General features: G+C 46.3%; 2 protein-coding genes and 1 long non-coding RNA gene across 4 annotated transcripts; all 3 read left to right on the top strand.

Moving 5' to 3' along the window:
- Positions 1 to 12,890: 12,890 nt before the first annotated feature.
- Positions 12,891 to 13,782, top strand: LOC127913516 (uncharacterized). Its single transcript, XR_008085860.1, has 3 exons — positions 12,891 to 13,006; positions 13,523 to 13,574; positions 13,667 to 13,782. It is a non-coding gene; the product is annotated as an uncharacterized LOC127913516 (long non-coding RNA).
- A 1,878-nt stretch (positions 13,783 to 15,660) lies between these two features.
- On the top strand, positions 15,661 to 16,855 carry LOC127913430 (uncharacterized). The gene is made up of 2 exons (XM_052485375.1): positions 15,661 to 16,656; positions 16,848 to 16,855. Exons 1-2 carry the CDS (start codon positions 15,690 to 15,692, stop codon positions 16,853 to 16,855), a joined length of 975 nt encoding a protein of 324 aa, XP_052341335.1. The 5' UTR covers positions 15,661 to 15,689.
- Positions 16,856 to 18,338: 1,483 nt separating this feature from the next.
- On the top strand, positions 18,339 to 20,844 carry LOC127913511 (trichohyalin-like). Of its 2 annotated transcripts, XM_052485639.1 has the most exons (3): positions 18,339 to 19,043; positions 19,459 to 20,011; positions 20,165 to 20,844. In XM_052485639.1, the coding sequence occupies exons 1-3, from the start codon at positions 18,380 to 18,382 to the stop codon at positions 20,187 to 20,189; spliced, it is 1,242 nt and encodes a 413-aa protein (XP_052341599.1). In that variant the 5' UTR covers positions 18,339 to 18,379; the 3' UTR covers positions 20,190 to 20,844. The 2 variants fall into 2 exon arrangements, with proteins under 2 accessions (XP_052341599.1, XP_052341600.1); XM_052485640.1 differs by having other exon boundaries at positions 18,339 to 20,011.
- The last annotated feature ends 1,108 nt before the right edge of the window (positions 20,845 to 21,952 follow it).

The following is a 21,952-nucleotide window of genomic DNA, read 5'->3' as shown; positions in this document are numbered from 1 at the left end:
CCAGTCAGTCAGTGTGGTCTTCAACTGTGATGCAGTGGGCCCCGTCAGTGTGGTCTTCAACTGTAGTGGGCCCGTCAGTGTGGTCTTCAACTGTAGTGGGCCCCGTCAGTGTGGTCTTCAACTGTAGTGGGCCCCGTCAGTGTGGTCTTCAACTGTGATGCAGTGGGCCCCGTCAGTGTGGTCTTCAACTGTGATGCAGTGGGCCCCGTCAGTGTGGTCTTCAACTGTGAGGCAGTGGGCCCCGTCAGTGTGGTCTTCAACTGTGAGGCAGTGGGCCCCGTCAGTGTGGTCTTCAACTGTGAGGCAGTGGGCCCCGTCAGTGTGGTCTTCAACTGTGAGGCAGTGGGCCCCGTCAGTGTGGTCTTCAACTGTGAGGCAGTGGGCCCCGTCAGTGTGGTCTTCAACTGTGATGCAGTGGGCCCGTCAGTGTGGTCTTCAACTGTAGTGGGCCCCGTCAGTGTGGTCTTCAACTGTAGTGGGCCCCGTCAGTGTGGTCTTCAACTGTAGTGGGCCCCCAGTGTGGTCTTCAGTGTGGTCTTCAACTGTAGTGGGCCCCGTCAGTGTGGTCTTCAACTGTAGTGGGCCCCGTCAGTGTGGTCTTCAACTGTAGTGGGCCCCGTCAGTGTGGTCTTCAACTGTAGTGGGCCCCGTCAGTGTGGTCTTCAACTGTAGTGGGCCCCGTCAGTGTGGTCTTCAACTGTAGTGGGCCCCGTCAGTGTGGTCTTCAACTGTAGTGGGCCCCGTCAGTGTGGTCTTCAACTGTAGTGGGCCCCGTCAGTGTGGTCTTCAACTGTAGTGGGCCCCGTCAGTGTGGTCTTCAACTGTGATGCAGTGGGCCCCGTCAGTGTGGTCTTCAACTGTAGTGGGCCCCGTCAGTGTGGTCTTCAACTGTGGGCCCCGCAGTGGGCCCGTCAGTGTGGTCTTCAACTGTAGTGGGCCCCGTCAGTGTGGTCTTCAACTGTAGTGGGCCCGTCAGTGTGGTCTTCAACTGATAGTGGGCCCCGTCAGTGTGGTCTTCAACTGTAGTGGGCCCCGTCAGTGTGGTCTTCAACTGTGAGTGGGCCCCGTCAGTGTGGTCTTCAACTGTAGTGGGCCCCGTCAGTGTGGTCTTCAACTGTGAGGCAGTGGGCCCCGTCAGTGTGGTCTTCAACTGTGAGGCAGTGGGCCCCGTCAGTGTGGTCTTCAACTGTGAGGCAGTGGGCCCGTCAGTGTGGTCTTCAACTGTAGTGGGCCCCGTCAGTGTGGTCTTCAACTGTGTGGGCCCCGTCAGTGGGCCCCTGTAGTGGGTCAGTGTGGTCTTCAACTGTGTGGGCCCCGTCAGTGTGGTCTTCAACTGTGATGCAGTGGGCCCCGTCAGTGTGGTCTTCAACTGAGGCAGTGGGCCCCGTCAGTGTGGTCTTCAACTGTAGTGGGCCCCGTCAGTGTGGTCTTCAGTGTGGTCTTCAACTGTAGTGGGCCCGTCAGTGTGGTCTTCAACTGTAGTGGGCCCCCAGTGTGGTCTTCAACTGTGTGGTCTTCAGTGTGGTCTTCAACTGTAGTGGGCCCCGTCAGTGTGGTCTTCAACTGTAGTGTCAGGTCTTCAACTGTAGTGGGCCCGTCAGTGTGGTCTTCAACTGTGATGCAGTGGGCCCCGTCAGTGTGGTCTTCAACTGTAGTGGGCCCCGTCAGTGTGGTCTTCAACTGTAGTGGGCCCCGTCAGTGTGGTCTTCAACTGTAGTGGGCCCCGTCAGTGTGGTCTTCAACTGTAGTGGGCCCGTCAGTGTGGTCTTCAACAGTGTGGTCTTCAACTGTAGTGGGCCCCGTCAGTGTGGTCTTCAACTGTAGTGGGCCCCGTCAGTGTGGTCTTCAACTGTAGTGGGCCCCGTCAGTGTGGTCTTCAACTGTAGTGGGCCCCGTCAGTGTGGTCTTCAACTGTAGTGGGCCCCGTCAGTGTGGTCTTCAACTGTGATGCAGTGGGCCCCGTCAGTGTGGTCTTCAACTGTAGTGGGCCCCGTCAGTGTGGTCTTCAACTGTAGTGGGCCCCGTCAGTGTGGTCTTCAACTGTAGTGGGCCCCGTCAGTGTGGTCTTCAACGTCAGTGTCTTCAACTAGTGGGCCCCGTCAGTGTGGTCTTCAACTGTAGTGGGCCCCGTCAGTGTGGTCTTCAACTGTAGTGGGCCCCGTCAGTGTGGTCTTCAACTGTAGTGGGCCCCGTCAGTGTGGTCTTCAACTGTAGTGGGCCCCGTCAGTGTGGTCTTCAACTGTGTAGTGGGCCCCGTCAGTGTGGTCTTCAACTGTGATGCAGTGGGCCCTGTAGTGGGCCCCCAGTGTGGTCTTCAACTGTAGTGGGCCCCGTCAGTGTGGTCTTCAACTGTGCCCGTCAGTGTGGTCTTCAACTGCAGTGGGCCCCTGTAGTCAGTGTGGTCTTCAACTGTAGTGGGCGTCAGTGTGGTCCCGTCAGTGTGGTCTTCAACTGTAGTGGGCCCCGTCAGTGTGGTCTTCAACTGTAGTGGGCCCCGTCAGTGTGGTCTTCAACTAGTGTCATGGTCTTCAACAGTGGGCCCGTCAGTGTGGTCTTCAACTGTAGTGGGCCCCGTCAGTGTGGTCTTCAACTGTAGTGGGCCCGTCAGTGTGGTCTTCAACTGTAGTGGGCCCCGTCAGTGTGGTCTTCAACTGTAGTGGGCCCCGTCAGTGTGGTCTTCAACTGTAGTGGGCCCCGTCAGTGTGGTCTTCAACTGTAGTGGGCCCCAGTGTGGTCTTCAGTGTGGTCTTCAACTGTAGTGGGCCCCGTCAGTGTGGTCTTCAACTGTAGTGGGCCCCGTCAGTGTGGTGTAGTGGGCCCCGTCAGTGGTCTTCAACTGTGATGCAGTGGGCCCGTCAGTGTGGTCTTCAACTGTAGTGGGCCCCGTCAGTGTGGTCTTCAACTGTAGTGGGCCCCGTCAGTGTGGTCTTCAACTGTAGTGGGCCCCGTCAGTGTGGTCTTCAACTGTAGTGGGCCCCGTCAGTGTGGTCTTCAACTGTAGTGGGCCCCGTCAGTGTGGTCTTCAACTGTAGTGGGCCCCGTCAGTGTGGTCTTCAACTGTAGTGGGCCCCGTCAGTGTGGTCTTCAACTGTAGTGGGCCCCGTCAGTGTGGTCTTCAACTGTAGTGGGCCCCAGTGTGGTCAGTGTGGTCTTCAACTGTGAGTGTGGCAGTGGGCCCCGTCAGTGTGGTCTTCAACTGTGGGGCAGTGGGCCCCGTCAGTGTGGTCTTCAACTGTAGTGGGCCCCGTCAGTGTGGTCTTCAACTGTAGTGGGCCCGTCAGTGTGGTCTTCAACTGTGTGGTGGGCCCCGTCAGTGTGGTCTTCAACTGTAGTGGGCCCCGTCAGTGTGGTCTTCAACTGTAGTGGGCCCCGTCAGTGTGGTCTTCAACTGTAGTGGGCCCCGTCAGTGTGGTCTTCAACTGTGATGCAGTGGGCCCCGTCAGTGTGGTCTTCAACTGTGATGCAGTGGGCCCCGTCAGTGTGGTCTTCAACTGTGAGTGCAGTGGGTCTTCAACCCGTCAGTGTGGTCTTCAACTGTGATGCAGTGGGCCCCGTCAGTGTGGTCTTCAACTGTGATGCAGTGGGCCCCGTCAGTGTGGTCTTCAACTGTGATGCAGTGGGCCCCGTCAGTGTGGTCTTCAACTGTAGTGGGCCCCGTCAGTGTGGTCTTCAACTGTGAGGCAGTGGGCCCCGTCAGTGTGGTCTTCAACTGTGAGGCAGTGGGCCCCGTCAGTGTGGTCTTCAACTGTGAGGCAGTGGGCCCCGTCAGTGTGGTCTTCAACTGTAGTGGGCCCCGTCAGTGTGGTCTTCAACTGTGAGGCAGTGGGCCCCGTCAGTGTGGTCTTCAACTGTGAGGCAGTGGGCCCCGTCAGTGTGGTCTTCAACTGTAGTGGGCCCCGTCAGTGTGGTCTTCAACTGTAGTGGGCCCCGTCAGTGTGGTCTTCAACTGTGAGGCAGTGGGCCCTGTGATGCAGTGGGCCCCAGTGTGGTCTTCAACTGTGAGGCAGTGGGCCCCGTCAGTGTGGTCTTCAACTGTGAGGCAGTGTGGTCTTCAACTGTGATGCAGTGGGCCCCGTCAGTGTGGTCTTCAACTGTGATGCAGTGGGCCCCGTCAGTGTGGTCTTCAACTGTGAGGCAGTGGGCCCCGTCAGTGTGGTCTTCAACTGTGAGGCAGTGGGCCCCAGTGTGGTCTTCAACTGTCAGTGTGGTCTTCAACTGTGATGCAGTGGGCCCCGTCAGTGTGGTCTTCAACTGTGAGGCAGTGGGCCCCGTCAGTGTGGTCTTCAACTGTGAGGCAGTGGGCCCCGTCAGTGTGGTCTTCAACTGTGAGGCAGTGGGCCCCGTCAGTGTGGTCTTCAACTGTGAGGCAGTGGGCCCCGTCAGTGTGGTCTTCAACTGTGAGGCAGTGGGCCCCGTCAGTGTGGTCTTCAACTGTGATGCAGTGGGCCCCGTCAGTGTGGTCTTCAACTGTGATGCAGTGGGCCCCGTCAGTGTGGTCTTCAACTGTGATGCAGTGGGCCCCGTCAGTGTGGTCTTCAACTGTGATGCAGTGGGCCCCGTCAGTGTGGTCTTCAACTGTGATGCAGTGGGCCCCGTCAGTGTGGTCTTCAACTGTGAGGCAGTGGGCCCCGTCAGTGTGGTCTTCAACTGTGATGCAGTGGGCCCCGTCAGTGTGGTCTTCAACTGTGAGGCAGTGGGCCCCGTCAGTGTGGTCTTCAACTGTGAGGCAGTGGGCCCCGTCAGTGTGGTCTTCAACTGTGAGGCAGTGGGCCCCGTCAGTGTGGTCTTCAACTGTGAGGCAGTGGGCCCCGTCAGTGTGGTCTTCAACTGTGATGCAGTGGGCCCCGTCAGTGTGGTCTTCAACTGTGAGGCAGTGGGCCCCGTCAGTGTGGTCTTCAACTGTGAGGCAGTGGGCCCCGTCAGTGTGGTCTTCAACTGTGAGGCAGTGGGCCCCGTCAGTGTGGTCTTCAACTGTGAGGCAGTGGGCCCCGTCAGTGTGGTCTTCAACTGTGAGGCAGTGGGCCCCGTCAGTGTGGTCTTCAACTGTGATGCAGTGGGCCCCGTCAGTGTGGTCTTCAACTGTGATGCAGTGGGCCCCGTCAGTGTGGTCTTCAACTGTGATGCAGTGGGCCCGTCAGTGTGGTCTTCAACTGTGATGCAGTGGGCCCCGTCAGTGTGGTCTTCAACTGTGATGCAGTGGGCCCCGTCAGTGTGGTCTTCAACTGTGATGCAGTGGGCCCCGTCAGTGTGGTCTTCAACTGTGATGCAGTGGGCCCCGTCAGTGTGGTCTTCAACTGTGATGCAGTGGGCCCCGTCAGTGTGGTCTTCAACTGTGATGCAGTGGGCCCCGTCAGTGTGGTCTTCAACTGTGATGCAGTGGGCCCCGTCAGTGTGGTCTTCAACTGTGATGCAGTGGGCCCCGTCAGTGTGGTCTTCAACTGTGAGGCAGTGGGCCCCGTCAGTGTGGTCTTCAACTGTGATGCAGTGGGTCCCCGTCAGTGTGGTCTTCAACTGTGAGGCAGTGGGCCCCGTCAGTGTGGTCTTCAACTGTGAGGCAGTGGGCCCCGTCAGTGTGGTCTTCAACTGTGAGGCAGTGGGCCCCGTCAGTGTGGTCTTCAACTGTGAGGCAGTGAGCCCCGTCAGTGTGGTCTTCAACTGTGATGCAGTGGGCCCCAGTGTGGTCTTCAACTGTCAGTGTGGTCTTCAACTGTGATGCAGCAGTGGGCCCCGTCAGTGTGGTCTTCAACTGTGATGCAGTGGGCCCCGTCAGTGTGGTCTTCAACTGTGATGCAGTGGGCCCCGTCAGTGTGGTCTTCAACTGTGATGCAGTGGGCCCCGTCAGTGTGGTCTTCAACTGTGATGCAGTGGGCCCCGTCAGTGTGGTCTTCAACTGTGATGCAGTGGGCCCCGTCAGTGTGGTCTTCAACTGTGATGCAGTGGGCCCCGTCAGTGTGGTCTTCAACTGTGATGCAGTGGGCCCCGTCAGTGTGGTCTTCAACTGTGAGGCAGTGGGCCCCGTCAGTGTGGTCTTCAACTGTGATGCAGTGGGCCCCGTCAGTGTGGTCTTCAACTGTGAGGCAGTGGGCCCCGTCAGTGTGGTCTTCAACTGTGATGCAGTGTGACGCAGTGGGCCCCGTCAGTGTGGTCTTCAACTGTGATGCAGTGGGCCCCGTCAGTGTGGTCCTCGGCATTTAGACTTGTTCCAAGGAATTTCATGGACTTCGTATTACAGGGGGCCTGGTCACACACACACACAACATTGATGACCTGTCGCATTTAAAGTAATTACTGTAAATTCCCCCACAATATAGTAGTGATGAAACTGGATTATTGTATTTAGACATTATTATTTACATTCAATCTTATACCTTTTAGTCTCTTTATTGCCTCAGCCAAAATATCAGTAGTCTCTTGGGCTGGTGTTTGCCGATTTAGCCAGGAAATATGCCATATATGCCACTTGTGTGGGAGACGTAAACAAGGCAGGGGTAAGTCAATCAAGTGTCTTATTAGTGAGTAAAATTCTAGGAAAGATAAACTGTAGTCATGTAGTCACTGATAGCTCGGTCACATAATTACCTGTTTCCATTTCGATGGAACTCTCCTAACCACAACAACCATTGCCTGATTGGCAACGTCGCCCCTTGATGGTTAAAGCATTCGGTGGGGTCTCTTTCACGATTGTAGTCTAGATGTTTTTCTATTGCCATTTTGTCAAACATTAGGGACATATTTATTTCGGTGTTGCTCATATTCCTGACCAGGAGTTCAAATCTTCATGACAGAGTCGAGGAATCCGGGCTTCAAACTAAGTTTTAAAAAATGAATATCATCTTTTAGATCATTTCTGAAACAATAAATGAATCCTCTTGTAACAGCTAACCATGTGTATGTGACCAATAAAATTTGATTTTTGATTGTTTTTAATAGTACTCTACAGTTCATTTAAACAGCAGCCATGTCGTTTTTTTTTATAGCTAGAAATGTACCTTTGCTCCTTGCAGCCACAAGGTCATTTTGATGCTGCACTTGTGTAACAGTATACTTTTAAACCGTCCCCTCGCCCATACCCGGGCGCGAACCAGGGACCTTCTGCACACAACGACAACAGTCACCCTCGAAGCATCGTTACCCATCGCTCCACAAAAGCCGCGGCCCTTGCAGAGCAAGGGGAACTACTACTTCAAGGTCTCAGAGCAAGTGACGGAACCGATTGAAACGCTATTTAGCGCACACCGCTAACTAAGCTAGCCGTTTCACATCCGTTACACTTGCGTAACAGGTGGTCTGCCTGCCACGCAGTCTCCTCGTGGATTGCATTATAATCGCCGTATAAAAATGCAGATTATCGATTGTTATAACTTGAAATCCGCCATGCCGATTTAATATAACATGTTTTACAGACATCTACCATAATTTAAGAGTTACAGCTTGATAAATTACCTTGAAATGACCCAGCGTCACAAATGATTGTCTTCTATTGATTGTGCAGCATAGCCTTGGATGTAATACAGCTGGACACATTGGTAAACTAACCTTAACTAGCTGCTTCATGCTAGTTGTGTTAAACCCAGCTGTAGTTTAGTTTTCATTGCTGGTATGTGTAATACATCAGTGGTCATTGCTTTGGTGATTGATTGCATGGGTAGTCATGGATCCAGCCCATTACTGATTACACAGCCAACGACGTGTGCTTCGCCATGCCTTAATTACTCCAAATGCATCTTCTCATTATGTACTACATACCTTTCTGTTGGAAACTGGAACATTGATTTTTACTCCCTTCCTCTGGACAGTATTGCAGCACATAGCCTCAACTTTGTAATAATTGCAGTCGTTATCTGTATCTTTGACAACAAACACATGAGATTCCAGCTCAACAATTTCATAATCAAACGGGAAATTCGATTTGAATGATGATTCGTGTTGCTTCTTCCCCGTAAACAAAAAAAACAGAACATTTTACAGTAACCAAGGTATTTATTTATTGATGACATGTGTTTCTTATCGTGGAAAATAAGTTGATTCACAGAAGGAGTACTAAAGTGGGAAAACTTGCAAAGACATCGATTTGTAGCTATTTAAACTAAGTACATTTTGGAGGGGGGGGAGTGAGTTGTGAATTAGCCAGCTAGTTAAATATCTACTTGGGACAAGCTGGCTACCGTCAAAAAGAGGATGAAGAACATTTGTGCCTTACTGAATGACGGTCATTAGGAAAACACCCACTATCTTAGTGCACTCGTCCTAAATAAAGTCATATCCATAAACAATTAGGTAAGTCTACCAAATGTTGTGCACTCTGTTTGAATGTTAAATGAGGAGACGGAGGCGTTGATGCGAGTCACTTGTTCAGAACATCACAACACATCCGGGTATCTCAAGCACCCCGGTAAAACACAAGAGTTGCAGTAATGAACATTTACCAACAGATGGCAGCACTGTGCCATCAAACACCCATAACAGTAGGTAGCTACAGTAGATGAAATATGTTAACATCTTGAGGTTTTGTTTCATTAAATGTATTTTATGTCATCTTGGGTGCTTGCGTCACCTACTAACACCCTGGTACAACCCGTAGCTCCCGTTCTCCTCAGTCTGAGAAAACACTGAGAGAAAAGTATGTGTTGCAGATTACTCCTTCGTAGAAGTCCATAACGCGATATAAATAAAACATCCCGATGTTAATGCTGTAGATATTGTGATAAGGGAGTGTGAGACTATTGAAACATGTAACTTTCAGAGTTTTATTGTTATTAATATAGTTTACAGAGTGCTAAAAGTGCTGCTGTTGCTAGCTAGCATGCCTTTCTGTGATGCAGACGGTTAGCTGCCCACTGGTGCTGCATTATGGGAAATGTAGTTTTGTCCTCTACGGTCTGAATGGGATAGAGGCGATTTCACGTTGTAACTTGTTTGTGTTGCAGTGTTTTTGTACATGAGTTGTTGTATTTTGGTACTGTCAACACTGAAAGCACCTAGCAATGTGTTGGGGATGTGAGACAGGTTATGTGTTTGACCTTTCTTCATGCTCCTGTGTAGAACAACTGGTCAGATGGTGCATTGGAGACTTATGTGTTCCTGTCCTGTCTTTTCACAATACTATTGCAGATCGACATAAGCCACAGCAGCATACCACCCTGCATACCACCGCAGGCTTGCTTCTGAAGCTAAGATGCTGCTGGAAGTGGTGTTGGATGGCCAGTAGGAGGCACTCTTTCATCTGGTCTAAAAAATATCCCAATACCCCAGGAAAAGGATTGGGAACACTGCCCTGTGTAAGGGTGTTGTCTTTTAGCTGGGATGTTAAACGGGTGTCCTGACTCTGAGGTCATTAAAGTTCCTATGACACTGATCGTAAGAGTAAAGGTGTGTTAACCCCGGTGTCCTGGCTAAATTCCCAATCTGGCCCTCAAACCATCTCAGTCACCTAATAATCGCCAGTTTACAATTGGCTCATTCATCCCCCTCCTCTCCCCTGTAACTATTCCCCAGGTAATTTCTGAAAATGAGAATGAGTTCTCATCTCAGTAAACTTACCTGGTAAAATAATGGATTGGGGGGAAAAAAGTATAGAAGACAGTCGCTCTTCATTTCCTGCTTCTCCTGTGGTGCATATAAGACCCGCTACATAAAGACAACATGTCTACTACATGTGTTATAGATTTATCACTCGTCTCACTTCCCAGGTCATGTTTGGACTGGAACTTAAAGAAGGTTTTAAGACTTTTTCTGGTGATCTTTTCTAAGATGCATTCTGTTTACCCAGAAATCAAAGCCTTCACTGGTTGAAAAATGGATCTAGAATTACATTTCCCCAAAATATAGACTCTTAGATTTCATTTGACACCCAATTACACATGCTCCTATGAACGGCATAATTGGTGCTTAAATCAAAATCAAAATGTATTGGTCACAACACATGGTTAGTAGATGTTATTGCGAGTCTAGCGAAATGCTTGCACTTCTAGTTCCGACAGTGCAGTATTATCTAACAAGTAATATCTAACAATTTCACAAATACCTAATAGACAATCCTTTCACATGGAAATGCTCTACTGTACCTCTAGAGATACTATCCATCCCCAACTAGTAATAAAGTGGTCGGGCTGGTTGCTACTGGCCTCTCCAGCTTCAGGCTGAATCTCACCCATGATGAGAGGAGGTTTACTGGACATACAGGGAGAAACTACAGTCTGAATCACACCCATGATGAGAGGAGGTTTACTGGACACACAGGGAGAAACTACAGTCTGAATCACACCCATGATGAGAGGAGGTTTACTGGACATACAGGGAGAAACTACAGTCTGAATCCCACCCATGATGAGAGGAGGTTTACTGGACACACAGAGAGAAACTACAGTCTGAATCACACCCATGATGAGAGGAGGTTTACTGGACACACAGGGAGAAACTACAGTCTGAATCACACCCATGATGAGAGGAGGTTTACTGGACACAGGGAGAAACTACAGTCTGAATCACACCCATGATGAGAGGAGGTTTACTGGACACAGGGAGAAACTACAGTCTGAATCACACCCATGATGAGAGGTTTACTGGACACACAGGGAGAAACTACAGTCTGAATCACACCCATGATGAGAGGTTTACTGGACACACAGGGAGAAACTACAGTCTGTATCACACTCATGATGAGAGGAGGTTTACTGGAGATACAGGGAGAAACTACAGTCTGAATCACACCCATGATGAGAGGAGGTTTACTGGACATACAGGGGGAAACTACAGTCTGAATCACACCCATGATGAGAGGAGGTTTACTGGACATACAGGGAGAAACTACAGTCTGAATCACACCCATGATGAGACGACCTTTAAGGCTTAAGGGTTTGGTTAATCTTAGGGTTAATCTTAGGGTTAAGGTTAGGGTCAGTTTTAGGTTTCAGGTGTTGGCTAGACGGGCTGTCAATGGGATGTTGGCCAGAAAAGTCCATTTAGTCTTTCCCTTCTCAAACCTGTCCTCCCCCTAACCAGTTCATATCATGTATTCCACCACCAGCACACCTGATTCACTAATCAGAGGTTTGGATGATTAGTTGACCAGTGGAACAAAGTGGACTGGATCTAGGTGAACTATGTGGAGAGTCTTCCAGGGACAGTACAGTACAGACTGAGAAGCTAACAACAGTGTAGTTTACTCAACTCATTCAAACAATCATGAATATTGTTTAGAGAAAAGATCTGCACAAGGGCATAACGTTTAAGATATAGCAAGAAAGGACAATATGCAAGGTAGCCAAAGTGTAATCAAAAGTCATAGGCCTAATCATCAATAAATATGAAATATAAGACCAAAATATAATCTACATATAAAGACAACATGTCATCTACATGTGTTATAGAATAGCTCCCTTCTCACATCCCAGGTCATGTTTGGACTGGAACGTGACAACTCAACGGGCTATGTAGGCTATAGCCTACAGACAACTTTCCTGAGTGCAATGTCATTAATGTGACCGATATGTACAGTATAATAAGCAGAGTGAAGAAGGAAAAGATCCCACCTCTGACGCACAGCAGAGACATCACTGCTGAGATTTCCTCTGGAGCAAGAGTCCCGCAAGAATTTTAAAAAACAGTCATTGCGTTTCAATGAATGTCCTCCCCAAACGCTTGTTGCATCGTGATCTATCCTCCCAGTCCCTTGGGATTTCAGCGGATGGATGATGCGCCGCTGCCATTTACTTGGATGAGAAGTTGGACGAACGCTCCTCCAGCTCACGATACGAAATGGTGGAGAACTACAGTGTAATGATGTGTCGTTCACGAACGAACGGCTGTTTTTGAACGGATATTTTTGTTGAACGTCGGGAACCGAATTGCATCGGTGAAAGAGCCATTCATCTGGCTCTATGATTTGCAAACTGCTACTACTGCTTGTTGAGCTCAGAACAACGTTTTTCTGTAGATAAATTACAACATAATTATCTAAAGGGGGTGAATCCTCACTGCAGAAATAATAAATAGTGGGGAGAGTGGGTCAATCTGGTCCACGAGGATTTATTTCATTGAACTTCAGGCCCATACAAAGACAAATCACACAACATAGACTACCAAATAACCGTAGACAAAAATACACGAAATGAAAGTCAAGTGAAAATAGTTCTGACTTAATTGAAGCCTACCGTTTGTTCTTTACATTTAATATTAGCATTTCTTTAATTGTTCTAGATTGATTTTAAGCATTTTGAAGGAAGATCTGTTTATGAGCCAAATGAACCCGCTCTTTTTCTTGAACGGAGCCAAATGTGCCGGTTCACCGAAAAGACTCAGAAAGCCCATCACTCCGACAGCGGAGAGATGAGATCCAAAGAGAGCACCACAAAATCACCAGACACACTCAACAGGCAGGCGGTAAGGGCGTTGGGATTTGACTGTCACAGGGACAAACTAATACGAGGTTATACTTCATTGGAATAGGCGGTTCTTGAGGTAACGGTGGTCAATTGAAAACGGATCGACTGGATTCTTGTACCCCGGGGAACAGGTGTCGTCCAGCAGTTGGTGATGGTGACATACTGAACAGTTTGACCTGGACAGGTGCACCAGAGTTGTGATTGTATGTTTGTTTGTACAGTTATGGCTGTTCTGTTATTATTTTGTGTTCTCACTAAACACCCACATTTGTATTTGTGTGGGAAATGTTTGTAGGCTATGGTTGCTGTTTGTATTTCATTGAACTTTAGGCCCATGCAAAGACAAATCACACAACATAGAATTCCAAATAACCTTAGGCAAAAATACAAGTGAAAATAGTTGTAAATGTCTTTATCAATTATGAGTAGCTAAACAATATCGACTTTTGGACACTGATGCGCAGGAGAACCCCGAGCTGTCAATCAAGCAGGCGCGTTGAACGGATTATGACGCTCAAGCGTTCCAAATGACGCAACAATACAGCTCCAGACCAGAGAAAGTTCATGCGGAAGATATTCTTCAGTTCAACACTAAAACTGCGCGTTGACACGTGTGATTTGAGGTGAGTCAAATATTTACGAAAGTTTACAATACATTAATCGTCCGCTAGCCTACTTAGCCTATAATCCTGTCATGGTAAAATAACACACGTGAAGGTGAACGTTAATGTATTTGAAATATGTTTTCTTTCTGACATTATATAGCTAGCCTAATAAAATACAATTATTTATAATTGCTTTGTTATTTCTGTTGCTATCAATCACACCATCTGTATCTACTCTTCTGTCTGTCTGTCAGACTATCTGCATTGTCTGTGTACTGTCTAGCCAGCATTATGCCAGAAAGGTTCTTTCACATAGGCTCATATTCACAAAGTCTCATAGAAGGAGTGCTGATCAATTATCAGTTTTGTCTTTTAAATCAAACTGAATACGTTTTGATGGACAGGAGGCGACCTGATCCTAGATCAGCACTCCTACCCTGAAACACTTTGTGAACAATATCCAGGTGTACTGTGATTATGAAGTTGTGATGAGGTGTTATTATATTAGTTGTGCTGATGCATTATGGGTTGTAGGCTAGAGCTTGAGGACTCAACTCTGAAGACTGTTTCTGAATTCACTGACCTGGTGAGTAAATGTTGTGTACAATGTCACCATCTAGTGACAGGAACATAGAAACACACATTGTTGCTGAACGAAGGCATCTCTTTATTTTCCAGAAATAAAACTAGTAGACCTTTCCTGCAGTCACTGAGGAGATGGACACCTCTTCTTCTCCTGGACGATCTCCGTCTCCTACTGGGACTGTCTTCTTACCCCCTCCTATCATATGGAACAGTCTGTAAGTCATTCATTACATAACCTAGCTCTGGTCCAGGGCATTATGTCTCCTACTGGGACTGTCTTCTTACCCCCTCCTATCATATGGAACAGTCTGTAAGTCATTCATCACATAACCTAGCTCTGGTCCAGGGCATTATGTGTGGCTTGCTGAAGGAAGGCTCAGTGTCTGCAAGCTGTACGTAACGCCCTGGACCAGAGTGACACATTACCCACCTCTGGCCATCATGGACAGTCAACTCATCACATTCATGTACTGTAAGTCACAGTTGTGTGATGTGTTATTAAAGACAGTTACATTGAGCAGAAGTTGAATTATTATTTTAATATTGTAGTAAATTGTCTGAGTTCACTTCCTAAATAATGTGTTGACATTCCTTTGCTCCCAGCTACAAGCAGGCAGAGATGGAGGTTCACTTCCCGAGAGAAGAGAAGAAGACCTGTACAGAGAAGGAAGCCCACATGCTTGAGTTGATGGGGAAGGATCGAACGATCCGAAATCAGAAGAAGGAGATGGACAGACTTCAAGTGTGCCTCTGGGAAGAGGAAAAGAAGAAGAGGAATGGTGGATCGGAGATGGACAAGATCATTGAACAATTACAGTCTGAGTCAGACAATCTCCGAGCCCTTTTAAAAGATGAAAGGAGGAGAAGAAGAGTAGAAAGGGGTATATTGAAAGAGTGGAAGGCTGAGATCCTGAGACTGAGGGAGGCAGAGAGCCAGAGGGAGGCAGAGAGCCAGAGGGAGGCAGAGAGCCAGAGAGAGGCAGAGAGAGAGAGAGATGCAGAGAGAGAGAGAGATGCAGAGAGAGAGAGAAAGGCAGAGAGACAGAGAGAAGCAGAGAGACACAGAGAAGCAGAGCGAGAGAGGGAAGCAGAGAGACAGAGGGAGGCAGAGAGACAGAGAGAAGTAGAGAGACAGAGGGAGGCAGAGAGACAGAGGGAAGCAGAGAGACAGAGGGAGGCAGAGAGAGCCACAGAAGCAATAGAGCACCAGAGAAAAATGCAGGAGATCCACAGACTCAAACAACTGCTGGATCTACTGATGGTGGACCTACAACTGGCCCACGTAAGACATGTCATTGTTATTATTAGAAGGCAGTGTATATTTACCAGCTGAAAATGAATAGTGGCAGACAGCAGTACGCTAACCCAATGTTAACTTTTATTCCTTTCCTTAACCCTTACCTTAACCTCACTGAAACGATACCTGACCTTTACCTTAACCCAAACCTAGGTCCTGAACCTAACCTTCATTTATCTCAACCCCTATGCCTTTCTTCTGCCGGTTGAATATCCTCTTCCTTATTAACGTCATTACTGTTGTTGTTGTTGATAACTGTATCTGTGCAGGTTGTAAATAACTGCATTAGTGAAGCCTCATTTGTATAAACATCAGAGGCAACATTGTTGTAACATCACACAAATTGTAACAGGAATTTCTCAAACCCCTAACTGAATGGGCAAGAAGGTTGTGTGCTTGTATTTGTACACATTTGGGACATAATTGATACCATAAAATGTCTCGTAATTTTTTCTAACCATGATAATACATTAATGACAATGAACTGTCCAGATGAATTGATCAAAATGACCCCGCTATTGATGTTGTCCAGTGTTTGATTCAATTACCTAGCTCTAGGTTGTATTTCTGTGTATCATTCTCTGCAAATCCTTTGAAAGTATGTCTTTGTAATAGATTATCACTAATTTAACCTTTTAAAATGAAGCAAGAGATTGAGAGATTGAGGCTATGGCAGAAAGTCATGGAGGATCAGCGACCAAGACTGGCCTGGAACAACAAACCTATTGAGACAGGAAAGAGAGAGGGAAAGAGAGAGGGAAAAAAGAGAGAGAAAGGGAGATGGAAAGGGAGAGAAAAGCAGAATTGGAAAGACAAGAAATGAAGAAGAAAATGGAACAGGCAGAAGAAACGATAAAAGTGTTAGAACGAGAGATTGAGAGATTGAAAGAGATTGAGAAGGAAATCATATTTGAAAGAGAAAGAGACGTGCGTATTGCAGAGAATGAGAAAGTCAAACTGGTTAACGAAAAGGTAAAAGAGTTAGAGAGAGAGGTTGAGAGACTGAAAGAAGATATGACAACAAAAGAGATTCAATACAAAATCAAATTTGAAAGAGCGAAAGAAGCGTTTAGAAGACAGAATGAGAGAGTGAAACAGGTTAACCAAAATGTACTAGTGTTAGACAGAGAGGTTGTGAGAATGAAAGAAGAGATTAGATTGAAAGACGAGACTGAACCAGAGAGAACATTTGATAGAGACAGAGAGAGAGAAAATGATTGGAGACGAAGTGAAGAGGAGATGAAAAATAGAGTGGAGAGAGAGATGGAGATGGAGACGGCCCTCCTCAATGACAAAAAGACGTCTGAATTGGAGGAAGTCTTCAAGAAAATCAAGGAACAGCGGATAGAATTAGAAAATATGGAAACAGACAAATATAAATGGACACAGAACCAAATGGACATGGAGGAGAAGATGGAGGGTGAGCACAACAAACAGAAAGAGGTTGAAAGAAAGAGAATGGAGAAAATACCAAAACAGAGACAAGAAGAAGATGAGAAGAAGAAGGAGATGGAGAGAGAAGAAGAGGAGAGACGCAAACAGAAGCACATAGAGATGGAAGAGGAAGAAAGAGAGAGGGAGAAAGAGAGACAGAGACAGATCAGAAGACAGAGAATGGAGAAGAGACAGAAAATTATGGAAAGAGAAGAAGAGAGACAGAGAGAGATTGAAAGAGAGATTGAAGAAGAAAGATGTGGACAGAAGCAAATAGAGATGGAAGAGGAAGAACGAGAGAGGGAGAAAGATAGACAGAGAGAGATTGAAAGACAGCATGAAGAAGAAAGATGTAAACAGAAGAAAATAGAGATGGAAGAGAAAGAAAGAGAAGAAGAGAGACAGAGAGAGATTGAAAGAGAGCACAAAGAAGAAAGATGTAAACAGAAGCAAATTGAGATGGAAGAGGAAGAACGAGAGAGGGAGAAAGAGAGACAGAGAGAGATTGAAAGAGAGCACGAAGAAGAAGGATGTAAACAGAAGCAAATTGAGATGGAAGAGGAAGAACGAGAGAGGGAGAAAGAGAGACAGAGAGAGATCAAAAGAAAGATCATGGAAAAGAGACAAAAACATATCGAACAAGAAGAAGAGAGACAGAGAGAGATTGAAAGAGAGCACGAAGAAGAAAGATGTAAACAGAAGCAAATAGAGATGGAAGAGGAAGAACGAGAGAGGGAGAAAGAGAGACAGAAAGAGATTGAAAGAGAGAATGAAGAAGAACTATTTGAACAGAAGCAAAAAGAGATGGAAGAGGACAAACGAGAGAGGGAGAAAGAGAGACAGAAAGAGATCAAAAGAAAGAGAATGGAGAAGAGACAGAAAATTATGGAAAGAGAAGAAGAGAGACAGAGAGAGATTGAAAGAGAGATTGAAGAAGAAAGATGTAAACAGAAGCAAATAGAGATGGAAGAGGAAGAAAGAGAGAGGGAGAAAGAGAGACAGAAAGAGATCAAAAGAAAGAGAATGGAGAAGAGACAGAAAATTATGGAAAGAGAAGAAGAGAGACAGAGAGAGATTGAAAGAGAGATTGAAGAAGAAAGATGTAAACAGAAGCAAATAGAGATGGAAGAGGAAGAAAGAGAGAGGGAGAAAGAGAGACAGAGACAGATCAAAAGAAAAATAATGGAAAAGAGACAAAAACATATCGAAAGAGAAGAAGAGAGACAGAAAGAGATTGAAAGAGAGCACGAAGAAGAAAGATGTAAACAGAAGCAAATAGAGATGGAAGAGGAAGAAAGAGAGAGGGAGAAAGAGAGACAGAAAGATATTGAAAGAGAGAATGAAGAAGAACTATTTGAACAGAAGCAAAAAGAGATGGAAGAGGAAGAACGAGAAGAAGAGAGACAGAGAGAGATCAAAAGAGAGAATGATGAAGAAATATGTAAACAGATGCAAAAAGAGATGAAAGAGGAAGTACAAGAGAAGGAGAAAGAGAGACAGAGAGAGATCAAAAGAAAGATAATGGAAAAGAGACAAAAACATATCAGAGGAGAAGAAGAGAGACAGAAAGAGATTGAAAAGAGAATGAAGAACAACTATTTAAACAGAAGCAAATAGAGATGGAAGATGAAGAACGAGAAGAAGAGAGACAGAGAGCGATCGAAGAGAAAGAGAGACAGAGAGAGATGGGAGAGAAAGAAAGACGACAACAACAAGAGGAGAGAAAGATCATGTTTGAGAGAGATCAAGAAGAAGAAAATATATGGAAACAGAAGCAAATTGACATGGAGAAGGAGGGAAGAGAGAGGGAGAACAAGAGACAGAGAGATAGAAGAGATACACAGACGACAACAACAAGAGGAGAGACAGAAACAAAAGGAGAAGGAGAAAGAAAGGGAGAAAGACAATGACAATCAGAGAGAGATGGAATTAAGAGATCAGCAACAGAAAGAGATGGAGAAAGACAAGATGATTATGAGACAAAGGGAGGAAGCAGGAAGAAGAAAGGAGGGGCAGAAAAATATTTTAGGGAAATTGAGGGACAGAATGAACTGGAGATAGAACAGGAGAGAGAGATGGAAGAAAAGCAGGAAGTGATTAAGGAAGCAGAGGAAGAGTACGGGGAAAGAGAAGAGAGAGGAAAGGAAGTAAGCATGAAGAAACATGTAGTAGTTAATGTTAAAGCAAAAGCACGGGAAGTTTTCAATAGGCGTAAAGAGAGGAGGTTAGAAGTGTTGAAGGGGGAACGAGAACACATAGAAAGAGGACAACAAATCAGGAGGGAGAAGGAGGAAAGACGGCTGGAGATGGAAAGAAAACAGGAGAGGGCAAGACAACAAGAGGAGCAGGATAGAAAACGAGAGATTGAAATTGCTAGACAGAAAGAAATGTTGAGACTAAGAGAGGAGGAGAGGCAGAGAGAGGATGAGAGAGAGGAGGAGAGAAAGAAAGCCATTAAATGCCATTTATCTTTAATTAGAGAGAGACAAAAAATAATACAGGCAAAAAAAAGAGAGGAGATGGTGGAAGAGGAAAGAAGGGAGATCCTTGAGTACAAGAGGGGTGACTTAGAGGAGGAGGAGAAGGAATATGACAAGGAGGACATTCTCCCACCTGATAAAAGTATCAGAAGGAGAGCTGTCGGCTGGGTGAATAAAACATGGGAGAAGAGGAACCTCAGAAAGATAGAGAGAACGTATCAGAGAGAGGCTGAGGAGGGCCATAAGATCGTCCACATAGGTAAGACCTGTTTTCCCTCTACTTATGACATCATCCTCTGTAGTCTCCTCTACACACATACGTTCCACACCAGTCATCATGTTGCATCAGTTCATAAGAAACACACACAAAAACGTGTTTTGGGGGGATCCGGGGGCTACTAGTGGCCATGGGGCCCTAAGCGATCACATATGCCCTGGCACTATACAAAGAATAGGTGCCATTCTGGACACACGTTCAATTTAGGACCATGTCAATTCGGGATGGGAATTATTGCACTTTATTGACACATTCCATGCCTTGCTCAACTGAAAAGAGTAAAGAATCATTGAGATCCAATTGTGTTTTCTATTCTTCATTCCCTGTGTCCATTACATTTAAGTTGATACCAGATCCACTAAGTTGAATGTAAACTCTACTTCTTCTCCCCTCCCAGCCATCCCTGGACACACAAGGCTAACATCCACCATGACCCGGGCAGAGAGAGAGAGGGAGAAGAGGAAGGAGCTGCTGAAGGCTGAGGAGAGAAGGAAGAAGATGGAGGATTTCAATAAGCAGTGGAGAGAGAGGTCCCTGCTTAAAAAACACACTCATCAAAAACTGAAGGAGGAGAGGGAGAGGATGAAGGAAAACTACCTGGATCAGATGAATCTGGAGGCTGATGCTCAAATCAACACCCGGTGTCTAACCACCCAACACAGCCACGATTACAACCACGGTCAGGAGTTGCCCGGATGGGCCACAGGCCAACAAGTAAGCCAAGAGCCCACTGGATCTGCTGATGGCCACCAGGAAAGGCCAAGGAGGCAACAGGCATGGGCAGAGAACCAGGAGGGGAGTTCAGAGAACCAGCAGGAGGGGCCAGAGAACCATCAGGGGGGGCCAGACAGCCAGCAGCTAGAAGCTCCAGAAGAGGCTGAAACATCAGAGCCAATCTCCAACACAAAGACAAAGAAAAAGCCAAGCATCTGGAAGAAAATTAGGATCAGGTAAAGAATGTTTAAACATCTATTCATGTTTTACACTGTTAATATACATGTCATCACTTTAAAAAGTGACATTATCCAAATGTGAGGGTTTAGTGTACATGCAACACACATGTAAATATATAGATACTTACCTGTCTCTGTGATGTCTTACAGCCTTCCTGATGTGCTGTCTGCCTAGAGCTGGAACTCGATGAAGCCACAGTTCCACTGAGGTTACGTTGGTAATTAAAAGTGTCGCCCAATAATTTTTCCTCCTCTTTAAGTCATCGAGCCACATTTCCTCCTCAAAACATTATAGTCTCCTCAAGCCAGCAAGTATCCTCTTTATCAGGCAACAAACCATCGAAGGTCAGTGATCCTCCTCCCAAGAACAGAGACTCTCATCTGTATCCTAGTTAAATTCATCTCTGATCACCACCTCTACAGTCCTAGAAAATATCCCAAAAATGGAAATGGTTTCAACAGAAGTCCTCCCCTCAGACCAGTGGCTCCACAGACCAGAGTTTCTCATCTTTATTCAAGTTGAATGCAACTCTGATCATTTCCACCACCTCTCCTGTTAAGGGGAGGTGCTGAAAAGGAGGTCTGGGAGGAGGTCTGCAGGTAGCCTGGACCGGACCGGTAGCAGCTAAGTTGCTGGCTCCATCCCCGGGCAGAGCTGCTCAAGTCAGGCCAGTGATGTTTGATGATGTCATTTTTGATAGCAAAGTTTTATTCTTTAATAAAAGCATTTAGTAAAAAAGCAATATTGTTGTTACGGTGTGGATTGTTTTGTTATTTATTAGAATTGAAACATCCAGTAGTCATGGTAGATGTTAGACTTTCAATGAGACACCTGACATTCCATCAGTTTGATACAATGTGTGACATGTTATATTAGAGAGGAGTCTTCTATACACATCTATTTTAGACCATAGGAGAAATATCAGATTGAAATAGCTTCTCTAAGAGTCTGAGGAGAGAGCAACAGTAGACGCATCGTTATCTCTCCCACCTCCAGTTCAGTACTTGGGTCATTCCACTAGTTGAGTACCTTTTGGGGAGTGTAACTTTATATTTCACCTAATTCTAACATTGTGTCATAAAGAGCACATGTTCAACTTAATATAAAATATGTTTCCCATCTCAAGAGTAACAAATACATACTATAGCAAGTGCCTATTAAGGGCCAAATAAAGTGACAGGGTTGACTGTAACAGAGTTGACTATTTCATCTAGAATCAACCATAGATCCCCATCTGACAGGGGGAATGGAATGCAAGCTTACCAAACACATGTAAATAGTTTAAACATTTCTAGACTGTCTATCTATAGGTAACAGGGTTGATGTGTTATAATTCACCCACCCAGTGGTGATTGCAGCATGTACATCTTGGTGGGGAAAACTCCCCCAAAATGTTTTAGATGAATGCCAGCAAAGCCACTACACAACACAACACTAAACAATACATTAATTGCACTATAACTTACATAGCTGATATGGCTAACTTGCTTATGTACAAACTATGGCACAAGGGGACAACGAGTGGACAACAGGATATCTGTAATTTAGATTAAGACAATGAGAGACCTAGGATGGACGTCGTCAATATCACCATTTGTTCAGCACTTTTGAAATGTACAGCGACAGAATTTTGAACATGGGCCATTCTTACAGTATTCTCCCTGTACACCAAGTCATAACTGCATATAAGCAGACAATGAAAGCTCGTACAATATTCGATGATTACATTTCTCTAAAACAGGCTATAGTCTACATGTGCAGCATCAAGTCAGAGCAGTAGGCTAAGTTATGGGAGTGGAAAGGGACAACATTATTAGGGTGAGGCACATGGGCTACTAACAGCTTACTACACAACCTACACTTAGTATTACTATCTTATCTACAGTTCACACATCTCCCTGGTTTATTACTACACAACGTACACTTAGTATTACTAT

This window comes from Oncorhynchus keta, chromosome 29, assembly GCF_023373465.1.
Source record: "Oncorhynchus keta strain PuntledgeMale-10-30-2019 chromosome 29, Oket_V2, whole genome shotgun sequence".
NCBI classification, from domain to species: domain Eukaryota; kingdom Metazoa; phylum Chordata; class Actinopteri; order Salmoniformes; family Salmonidae; genus Oncorhynchus; species Oncorhynchus keta.
The sequence above is the reverse complement of the archived record's forward strand: the minus strand, read 5'-3'. Positions and strand labels throughout refer to the sequence as shown.